Raw genomic sequence first — 12,164 nt, forward strand, 5'->3', positions numbered from 1 at the left:
CCATTAACTGCTAAGTTACCAGTTATTTTTTAGGAAGAAAAAAAAAAAGTGAACTACAAGAGGCCTTTCTTGTAGTGCAACACTCCATTGACTCAGTGTGAGTTTTGGCGCTATATTTCAAAGCGTTACACATTTAGAGGTGGTGAAATTTGAATGATTTGTAATGTAAATGTCTTGCCTTTATGTTATTTTCTGTCCGCCTTGCTGACAGACAGCCGGCTGACTGCATTAACATGCGGAAACATAGTGCCAACTGCCCACCCTCTGGTCTCCACTGGTAAGCTAACATTAGCCTTGGGAACTAGCTAGCAGCGTTGCTCATTCGGTAATTACTGCTAGGTCACTGAGGGTGACCGTGGTGTAGACACAATGCGTCCACAGTAATGCTGTTAGGTTGGGATGGCGTTACAAGCGGTAATCGCCAAATGTGCAACGCTGCTAGCTAGCTCTAAACAGACTTGGGTCTGTAGTCAAAAACATTTTTGGCAGTTAAACGATTAAATGGCTAACCTATAGCATCCCTACTCTAACCTTTAAAAGTTAAAAAGGTGCCTAAGCAAAACACAATGTTTATTACATATTTATGACTTAAACACAGAGACACAGAGTGCAGAGCTGCACATCAAATTAATCTTCAAGGTCCCATCTTTCAGATGATGTATACTACTCCTATGTGACATATACTGTTGAACTGCTATCCTCCACTAAAGATCCCCTGACCCCCCTAAAAAAGACAAAAATGGGTCTATGGTAGAGAGGTGTGGGAGTGGAAGAAGTTAAATCAAAGTCAGACAGTTTGCTGTCTCCCCTCATCTGTTATGTTTAAATCTACAGAAAGCATCACAGGCCATCTAGGTTATGCTGAGAGAATGACTACATTGAAGGGACTAGGAATCAAGGAACATGAGGTGACTTACTTCTGGATCTCCTCGGCAGTAAGCTGGTCATCTCTCTGTTCTCCTGTCACCATGGCCAGCTCTTCCTTCAGAGACTGGATCTCTCTCTTCAAACGGGTAATTAGCTGAAACACACACACAGAAGGCAGGGTTAGAGGTCTGCTGCATGTGCACATACAGTACACACAATGTAAAACTGTGCACATTTGAAACCTACAGTTCAAAGCTAAGACACACACTCATGCACAAGCACCGCAGACAAGCTATTTCGCTGCTGCCAACTGATGAGACAATCCTTCTGAAAATGATCTTGCGGCTTATCTTGCCGATGCATTTTGAGGACAAACTTAAGTGATTCCAGACAACTGGATGCTCCAGCGGGAAAATACAGGAAGCAAAAACATAAATTAGCATTAAACAGCTATGGTGGCAAAAAAAAAAGTACACATAAAACCTTCTACTGCTGTCTGTCCACACGTGTTTGGTTAAGGCCTTGCACACTGAGCCAACGGGGTGGTTGCTGTTAGTAACCGCTGTCCGTGTCTGGTTACTGTATATATAAAAGCAAAATATCTCACCAAGTCCAGACATAGCTTTTTAAATAAGTACTTAGATAGAAATCTTTGAAAAACAAAAACAAAACAAAAATAAAAAACAGTGACAGCAAGAATATCTATTAATGTCAAAAATCATAATCCGATGAGAGATGATGTGACGGGACCAGGACATTCTTTTTATGTTCTCACATCTGAGTATATGACAAAAATCTATTTAAGGCATGAAAGGAGAATCCAACAAAAACAAATGTGATCAGGTCCTGGCCTTGACATATGACACTTTATGACTTTTTCCCTGCAGAAAGGGTCCATACCTATAGAGGTCAGTCTAAGTGACCTTATTTCAGTCTAGGCAGGGATTAGCAGGCATCTTGCTATCTAGCACCTAAAGGATTAGTGAGGTCAGAACATAAATTAAGTTGTATTACATGTGAAGGAGTAGCCATACAGAATTTAATCTGACAACAGCGGCTCCTCTGATGGGACAGAACCATTTCATATCAGTATACTGGCTTTTCTGCAGGGGTGGGTAGTAACAAGTTGCAAGTAACACACATGGAGAAGCATGTTTTCTTTCATGATTACAGTATGTGTCCATGAAGCCACATTCTCACTTGTATGTGTTTATCTCTTTGTCATCTCAGTTATATGTGCAAACAGAAATTCTTCTTTAAATAAGAGCGTCAACTTTTCAAAAGTGATATACTTCTGTGATAACAGGTTCAGGTCATTATTTTCTGGCTGCATCGCTCTTGTCAGTAACCTCACTGGACACCATAAGCTTCTGTTGGCATTCAAATAAACATATCAACCAGTTGTACAACTTGATACCGGAGTGTCTCAGAGCTCTAGTTTGTAGCCAAACTTGAACCAAAAAAAGAAGCAATATAATGATCCACTCTGATAAAAGCATGCCCTGCACAGTGATTAACACTAAGCAAATTAATCCCTGTGAAACTGATGTGTCTAGCTCAGCTATTAAGCAAGATTTCTACTCATGTTCAAAACAATCTGAACATTTAAAACATGTCTCACATATCTGTGTTCTCTGAACAGGTGAGAAAAAAGTTATAATATCCGATGAAAAAACATTATGAAAATAAACCTGTAATGCAATGAGAATAAAGTCATAATGGTTCAAGAAAGAAAATCTACCTGCCCTATAGCGCAATGTGCATGACATTATTACTCTGCTAGCATAGTAGTATCCCCTTCAGACCATCCAACAAACACAGATGCCTGTTTGGGACTCTCTTTGGAGGAAGCAAAATTTAGGCGGCAGTGAGCTGCTCGTCATCAGAGGTGGAATACCAAAAGGAATTGGAAAAAAAAACAAACACTTTTGATCAGGTTTAATATGTGATGATCCTGTTTTGAAAAATGAAATCTACTGTCCCTCTCTGAATCAATTCGAGACATAATTTGTCCTGTATTTTCTTGCACAGAATTGTTAGAGTGAGGATAATGCAAATGATAATGCAAACCTACTCCCTTGCATAATAGTACATTATTTAGAATTTTAACAGACGACAACATAACAACATAATTTTACCACATTTTTTGGAAGGAGACCAAGGTTGCATTCAGTTGTTGTTGCACCCAAAAGCTGCCACAGACACAGAGGGGTGGCTGATGATGACGAATGTATTTGGAAGAATTGGTGGGGTAATGTAGGAGGCCGGTGTTGGCAGGGGCAGGCTGGCGTGAGTGGGAACAGTTGAGCTGAAACATTGTAAGAGAGGAACATCCCTCTCCTGGTCTGAACATGAAAACAATGTTGTATTTTGTAATGTGGAACACCTGACATTTGGCTTTAATGATACATTGAATTAAACAAGATGGTGACCTAGAAATACAGGTTATGTGCAGCTGCATGACGGCTATCACTGTGCCCAAAAAGTAAAAAAGTAATAATTTATTATTTGAATTTGTTCAATAGGATTCTGATTGAGTCACGAAGGGTCAAAAGAAGACTTTCTTGCTGTTGCTGTATGGTTACACTCTAATTTATTAAGACCTCTGGCTATTGTGAAAGCAAAATGGCTACAGAGAGTTGTAGTCTGAAGAAAAGTTATTTTTCACCATTGAGGAGTGACAATGTGCTTGCCTAGCAGGTTACGTAAATACAACAGACTGCACTTAATGAACAATGTGCTTCACTCACACCTTCATAGAAATAGAACAATTTTAATTGAAATAATTGTTTGAATATTACTGCAAAGTAATGCTATGTGGTAAATGTGGGGACTGAGTGTAAGGGGGTGAAGCGTGCGAGGAGCGACTCTACTGCAGATGCCAAGTTGCCAGCTGCCTGGAAGAAAAAGAAGCACCACCTGGGTTTGGACCACGATGATGACGGAACAGAACAAGAGTTAGCTTCAGGTGACAATCCCAGGCCACATCTGGTCACACTTTCTACACCAAAATCTAAAAAAGACAGCAGTATTAAAGTGCTTGCTTTGCTTCCCAAAAAACACTGAGATCTCTTCTTTTAAATGCTCCCCTTCTAACCTCTGCAAGCACACTGAAGTAAGTTCTGCATACTGTGGGTTAAAATGTAGTTAGGTAGCTAATGTTGGCTATGTTCATTTTTTATGTGCAACACCAATCTTTGACGTTATGATAATGACAATGACTTGTCTTGTAGCGAGTCGTCTGTTGGTCTTTTAAATTGGTGTGCTTTGGAAAGAGGAAGAGATGGCAAGATAGTGGGAGATTGTTCATATCTCAGTTGTGTCAGATTTCCTTTTGTTTGATTAGCCTACCTGCTCATCAAAACAAGTGCTGTGTTTTCATTATTTTGCACTGGACTGCGCACCCTAAAAAAAACCGGAAAGTAATTTGTGCTTTAGACTTGAGAGGCAGGGTACACCCTGGAGGGGTTGCAAGACTATCACAGGGCTGACACAGAGTTAAACAAATATCCACGCTCACATTTACACCTACGGGCTATTAAGAGTCACCAATTATCCTGACCTTCATGTCTTTGGACTGTGGGAGGAAGCTGGAGAATCATCAGAAACCCCATGCTGACACAGGGAAAACATGCAAACTCCACACAAAGGGCCCCAGCCGACTGGCAGGTTCAAACCCAGAAGTGCACTGCTAACCACTGCCCCAGCATGACACCCCAAAGTAAAAGCTATTTGTCTGAATATTTGATGAATTGTACAAATGTATCACTTGCTGAAGTCCAAGCCATTACTTCTACACCTCTGAAGTCAAACACTCAGTTCTCCACATCACTAACTGCGCTTTTCATGTTTAATTCTTTGTTGTTCATATAGCAGACCTGTTAAGTGGGATTAAATCCTAAATCTCCCGTCACACACAGAGAGCAAGAGGTTAGAGGCGAGCCCACTTGACATGTACCCTTATTCTGATGCTCAGCAGGTACTGGCAGCGTGTTGTAACTTGAAGTTAAAGTGTTATGATTGAATGTGAAAGAGGTCACATACATAACAGACGGACCATAGAGACTGATTAGCCTGATAAAACCTAAAGCTTGATTTTTCTGCAGCTAATTGTACAAGATTTCAACTGGCTGTTTATTCAATTTTCAAATCCCTAAAAAAAGGGGAGTCGGTCCAGTCTACATTACATCTAAACAGAGACATGTAAATACATGTTAATGGTAGGGAAAGTAGGCCAGCACCAAAATCAATGGATGGTGTAGTTATTGGAAGGAAGCCAGACCAGTTGTAATAAGAATTCTGCACAAATCGCACCACAAAACAACACACCAAACCACATAAAAAAACAAGTGGCAATTGTTCTTTTTCTCACATGACATACTTCTTTCTTCAGCATAAATCCCACTTAACTATCACCACTGAATCTGACCACACCACAAAATACTAAAGCAGACTGAAAGGCTGGAACGGTCTCAGCAGCAAAGAGCAAATACAACAGAAAGTGGCGACTGTGTGCCAGAGTCACAGTGACTCTCCTGACACAAAACTGCAAGGGAGCTAGGATGTTCAATAAAAACTAAATCAAGGTCAAAGGTCAGTAATTTAGCAGAGCACCGGCACTTCTAGCAAACGCATTTTCTAACTGGAAGGTCAAAAGCAGTCATACAGTCAGACAGTGTCAAATCAAGACGCTCTTGAGAAGAAACAGACCTGCAGTGTGGTTTTGGGCAGGTGCCACTGAGCTAAACAAAAAATTTCACCCCAAATCCACCCCATATCATATTTTTTAACATCATAGCTGACCATCCCTCACCAGAACCGCTCCCTGTATCTCTTTTTTGGAGCCCATGGTCTGATGTAATTCTCCCAGCTGCATCCTGAGGAACTGACCGCCAGTTGTTGGTCAGCGGAATCGTGCAGTCTATTTCAGAGTGCCGAGCCCACACTGGTACCACAACACCACGGCAGGCTTCCATACACTTTGAATAAAAACTGACAGGCCACGTGACTGGTGATGGCAGCATATCCTATGGAAACCCGAGTCAGTGCAGTAATGCAACGTGCAGGTTGTTATGGTGATGGAAAAAGCAACCCTCCAAGTATGTCTGTGTTATTTTATATGAGCTGACAAACATGCTACATAATTAAGTTTGAAACATTAAACTGACTTGTACAGACAGCCCTAACTTTAAATTATACATCTTCTTCTTGAATATATACTATCCATCCTGTGCAGAAAACCACCCACAATAAACTGCAGTATAACCACAGGTTACACCTCAAATGCATATGTCTTATATAGTATGCCACTCACAAACATGGTGCTATTATGGGGCCTCTTTCGAGAAGAAAGAGGAGTCATAGTTTCCCACTACACCTACACAAGGTCTTTTATCCTCCACAACAAAATGATAACACATGGGCTGTGTTCTATGCATGGCACCATTCAGGCATTTTAGACTAAGGCAAGGAGCACTGTGCTGCTGAATCACACCATTATATTTTCAAACTATCTTCGGTCCTAACGAAAGCCAGGCTCTCAGACGAGATAGATGAGGGAACCTGGGAGAGCAACCACCCGTAGGAATTTTCACACTCGCTTCCCAAACATGTCTCTCTAGTGGGCTATAAGCAGGATTGTGTTTGACTCACAGGTATGTGCTAATCAGAGCTGTCTTCTCAAGCAAGATGTTGTGAGTGTCTTTAAGTGAAGGGAGAGTCCAGGTTCAGGAGGGTCACCCAGCCTCCTATTACCCTACGCTTAGCTGCATAACAACACCTTAAAGGTCCCACATTGTAAAAAATCTTTCCATGTCTTTTTTTATTATAGAGCATTAAAGGCGCTGTATAAATACTGTAGGTATCAAAACTCAATCCACACAGAAATGCACACAGTCCATACCATCCACTCAGAAACTGTGCCTTAAACAAGCCATAAGGACTTCTGTGAAGTTATGATGTCACAGGTATACTGGTATATTGGTGCACTGTCCAGATGGAGAGCAGGCAACTGGAGGTAAAAACAACAAAACAAAATAACACTGCACAAATGTCTATGATTTGTGCTGTTTATTGTTAAAATGATCAAACTGGTAAAAAACAACGGCCACCTTATGTCCTGAAAATAGTAGGACATGAAGGGGTCAAAAAACAAAACAAAACAGAATAAAAACTCACTGAGAAACGGCAGCAGATGTTGATCGAAAACCTCTATCTTCAGTCCGGGGTAGCAGAGTCGAGTAACGTCAAATGTTAATGTTAAAGGTAAATTTTTAGGCACGACCCAGATTTTTAATGCCATTTCACCAGAATTGTAACCAAAGCTAGCTAACGTTAGCTGATGTTAGCCTAAAAGTGGTGCGTCCTTGTACAGAGTTGAAATATAAAAGACGGTTATTCTCAGGTAAATTTACTCAATCGGCCAAAAACAAGACGGCAGTTGTTTCAGTCATTAGTCATTCAGTTTGTCACACAAAACAGTTTTAGTCCACTACACTCTTGTATGTATTTATTGGTTCGCCATGTAATGTTAGTAATGTTAGGGAGACTGGAAAAGGAGGTCATTTGCAACAACGATTGTGTCCACACCGGGCAAATCTGTCAAGTTGTGAAAAAATAAAATAAAAATCACTTTTCTTAGTATTATATGGATCACATCCAACATGAGCATCAATTTTCTGATACCTGCTGCCTTCAGGTTCATCCAACCCTTTTATGTAGTCACATTCCTCTACTTCCAGTTCATGCAGCATATGGATATATCGCTTCTTGCCATTCCATCTGAATTTCATAAGTCATAATAGTCACTGAATTGCAAACAATTTATTTCCTGTTGGAATGCTAGTTAATGCAGTAGATGACAGGAAGTAATCAGGGACCAAAGCTTTTGCCCAAGCAACACAATAACAATGGAATGGTTTATAAATGTAGGAAGTGCTGCTACAGTGCCGTCATTCTCTGGTTGCAATGATGGTGCAGAGAAACTGACCGCAGACGCAGAAGACCCAGAAACACTGACCTACAAGAGCAGACTGGGCTTTCTTGGAAGGGGTGCCTCAAGAGAAAAAGAATGGCACTAAAATGAAGTGTTTCAAAAGAGGGTGACATTAGGTATATTCAGGCAGACAGAAAAATGGTGATTTCTGAACATTAAAACATGTAAACATGTTCTAGTACAGTGGTTCCAAACTGGTCCAGCCCCAGGGTCCAGATTTCTCCTTAGTCTTTAGTTCAAGGTCCACAAATTTTAATACCTTCAGCATCATAATTGTGTTTGGCCATGTTGTCGAGCTAGTTTGTTGTCTCTGTTAAGTAACTGTCCGTTAGTCACTCCCTCTTCAGCAGGAAACAACACTTGACAACAAAAGCTCTGAGCCAGAAATTCACTGAACTTAAAAATAAATTGTGTTTTCTACAAACTTGACACGTTTCAGAGTCACTTGCAGTCCATTCAAAACTGACCCGCGACCCACTTTTGGACCACGACCCACCAGTTGAGAACCAGTGTTCTAGTAGAAACCTAAAATACGAGTATGAACCCGTAAATGAGTATAATCCGGGACCGTTAAGATAAATCTTTTTGAGCCTTTAAGTATTACATAAATAAGTTTGATGGCAATTCAGTTCAGCACATACTAAGCACCCCTGCACACAAAATGCTCAAGTTTCCTTTCAGTACACACATGAAATTTAAAAGAGATGGTAGGTGCATCATGAAAGATCCAATAACCGCTGACAATTTAATCTGACTGCAGACCAGGATCAGCCTGATTTAAATGGAGGATTAAGACTGACCTTAGTGCTCTTAGAGAGACCAACAGAGCCAACCTTATATGGTGTGGCCACTGTGGCTGACTTCATTATATTCACAGGTCACTTTCAACACCTCATTTTTTCCCCCTGTCCATGAACGACTTGTTAAATGTTTTGTCTGATCTGGCTGTTTCCTGCTGTTCAGGCTTTGAAGAAGTGCATTTTGTAACCTGCAGGCTACAGTATAGGACCATTACGGCAGTGTGTGGTCAGAATGACACCCCAAACACTGACTGCAAGATTGCGAGAAGCAAACTCCAAGTTTCAAATCAATTACCACAGCCGGCATGTCCAATAGAATAGACAGTGTGCCTTCAGACGGTGGCAGGCCAAAAATGGGAATCTGAGTGTCACCCCAAACCACAATAAATGACATCATTCTAATCTGCAAACTGCACGGCAGGCTTTAAGGTTTTCCTCAGTAAACCAGGGAGAGAGATAGAGGGAGAGACAGAGAGACGGGAGCAACGAATGAAATGAGAAACACACTAAAGAGCCATAAACGGAGACAAGAAGTTTGCCCGCGGAGTTTGGGTTTGCCTGGAGCTGTAACTGTGCCGGACCCAATTGGGAGCTGCCAGACACTGTCACAATTACTGGGCCGGCCGCAGACTCTCTTAAAAATACCTCTGTAGGGTTTGCAAGTGGCCAGCCAAGTCCTCACTAGCAGTAATACAGTAGCAGTTGATCCTCAGGCAGATCTGGGTGGGAGGGGAGGAAGCGGATATAGCTGTGATGATGACTTCCTACTGTATATCCCCCGTGGGACCTTTACAACAACTACCAGGTCTGCTTCCTGGCACACTAAGGAAGCTGTGACAAGTATTGTGAAAGGAGAAAGTCAAGGAAGGAAGGAAACCATCATCAAGAGTTAACCTGCCAAACTGCTCAGCCAATCTATCATGAGATTTGCTATTTCTCAAAAGGCAGCTATGGAACAATGTGTAAGGCCTATGTGAAAAAATGTTGAGTGGCCTCTGTAACCACATGTGTTGCCACAATCCAAGGACTTTCTCTGCTCTCCATCTCCTACTTTGGCTTCTTCTCTGACTTACTAAAATAAAAATGTATTCATAGTATAAAGATACTAAATAAAATTACTCAAAGTAAACAGACTGCCCACTCTCATTTTAAAAATGTTACACTATGGCCTCAGATCTTGAACGTCTGGGCAGGAACGCGTGCTTCCTTGCATGGATGTGTGTAGAGACATATATACACACACCAGTCTCCAGCTGGATGCTTTCTCAAGTGGCTGTAAGGTACTGGGATAAAATATGCCATAACAGAATTTGAGGCATGTAAACAATACAGGGAGAGAATGCAAACAGGACCTGTGAGCAGTCTAAATAACACAAGATGGACAGGCGTCCATGTGTTGAAGGTGGAAAACTGCTTCTTCGAGGATGTCTGTGTGACGCTGGAAAAACTAATTTGGTGCTGGAAACCCAAAGAGGGCATTTAAGCACATGGTGGGTTAACATTTAGTTACATTTAGGAGATGGATTCTCACTGCATTCACCGATCAATTTAAGGTCTGGAAGCTATGAGGAGGGTCTGGCCATAATGAAACAGCACATTAAGTCATGCTTCTGTGGTGTGATTGTGTGGTGAAGCTATGGTATTTGTAGTGAGTGGAGAAGTGCAGCGAGTGTCTGGCTGTCTCACCAGGGCAGGATCCAGTTCTTCATTCAATATCGCCTCGTTCTTGATGAGAGCCACGCGCTGAGCGAAGCGACATGTAGAGATGGACTCCTAAAGAAAACAGTTAGTCTTTCATTTAGTACTCACCTGACACATGCATGCAAGGACTCAACAAAGATGATAAAATGTTCATAATCTATACATTCTTTACAGAGCACAGCTTTTCATCAGTCTTTGTGAAGCATGATACACTGCATGACATGCCAAGTATTTTATGTCTGAAAATGTTTAAATACCCAGAGCACCAAGAGGATGTTCAGGAGAGAAACTTCAAGTCACTATTGACAAAGCTAACTTGATTTGTAGAGTAGCTCTAACATTATTTACTCAAGAACCTTCTTTCTCCTCTTTTTTTGGCATATCACAGAATATTCTGTCTGAACATGGCCTTACAATGGGCACATCATCCTTACATCAAGGTTCCTCTTGTCCACTGCCATAGTGGCAATCATGGTCGTCATGCAGTTGCCCCCAAGGCTGTCCCTCAGCACAGACGTCAACATGGAGTTCCTGTAGGGAATATGGGAGCGGTTCTTCTCTGACAAAGCTATGATCACCTGAAGAGAACAGGGCCGACATGCAAGACAGAGATGAAGGTAGGAAATTAAATGCCTGATTGTAACATGATGCCTGAAAGGAAATTTCATTACTCACTCTAACTTTGTGGGTCATAATTGTTTATACAAGATGGCCATTAATCAATGTCAAATGTCTGACATGAAATTAATGAAAGTTATTGTAGACTGAACAAATAAAGTAGCCTGAATCAGCAAAACACACTATTTTTGTTTCTCATAGTTGAAAGAATTAAACTTGCTGTGCCAAATCACACACGGTAAATGAAGCAAATAAAATGTATTCTGTGCCAAAGTGTATTTAATAAACAGCACCAAATATATTTTGAATATTAAACAATTTGTACAATATATTATTTTAAACTGGGAAGGGCAATTGGAGAGCGCAGACCTCTGCCAAAGCCAACAGTCCAGTCTTTTCATTCATTTATTCATTCATTCATCCTCTTGAGGGTTGCGGGGGGGCTGGAGCCTATCCCAGCTGACATTGGGCGAGAGGCAGGGTACACCCTGGACAGGTCGGCAGACTATCACAGGGCTGACACATAGAGACAAACAACCATTCACACTCACATTCACACCTATGGACAATTTAGAGTTATCAGTTAACCTAGTCCCCAATCTGCATGTCTTTGGACTGTGGGAGGAAGCCGGAGTGCCCGGAGAGAACCCACGCTGACACGGGGAGAACATACAGACTCCGCACAGAAGGGCTCCCACACCCGGAATCGAACCGGCAACCCTCTGGTGGTGTGGTGGTTAGCGACAGTGCTAACCACCACACTACCGTGCCACCCCAGTCCAGTCTTTTATGATATGCAAATCTCTGCAACTGCTATATGTCAGAATATATTTTCAAAACTACTAGAATTATGTCAAATGATAACAACTGCTTTCTGTCTGAAGTTTGAGCAACTAAATGTGTAGGCTGCCCCACAGGATTACTGGTACTCATGAATGTGGATTGTGTTATAACACAACTGGCTGTGTTTTGTCTCTACTGAACTTTACCATCATCCACTGGCTTTTTATGGAGAACAGAAGCTGCCAAAATCATAAATGAATAGATAAATGGCTAAATGACATCCAAAAAAAATTAATATGCTTTTAAATGTAAAAAAATAATATAAAAAAATAAATGTAGGCATTAATTAAGTGATAAAAGCCATAAATTGACATACCTGTTTAAATTTGCATCTTTATTTA

At 41.2% G+C, this 12,164-nt stretch overlaps 1 protein-coding gene across 1 annotated transcript in view; it reads right to left on the reverse strand.

The window, feature by feature from the left end:
* Positions 1–12,164, reverse strand: part of kif6 (kinesin family member 6) — an 86,250-nt gene that overhangs the window by 51,236 nt on the left and 22,850 nt on the right. The window contains exons 8-10 of the mRNA XM_050061952.1: positions 10,797–10,940; positions 10,348–10,434; positions 918–1,021 (exon numbers count right to left, since the gene is read on the reverse strand). Coding sequence (XP_049917909.1) covers positions 918–1,021; positions 10,348–10,434; positions 10,797–10,940 — 335 coding nt within the window. The remainder of the gene's footprint in view (positions 1–917; positions 1,022–10,347; positions 10,435–10,796; positions 10,941–12,164) is intronic.

This window comes from Epinephelus moara, chromosome 14, assembly GCF_006386435.1.
Source record: "Epinephelus moara isolate mb chromosome 14, YSFRI_EMoa_1.0, whole genome shotgun sequence".
NCBI lineage: Eukaryota > Metazoa > Chordata > Actinopteri > Perciformes > Serranidae > Epinephelus > Epinephelus moara.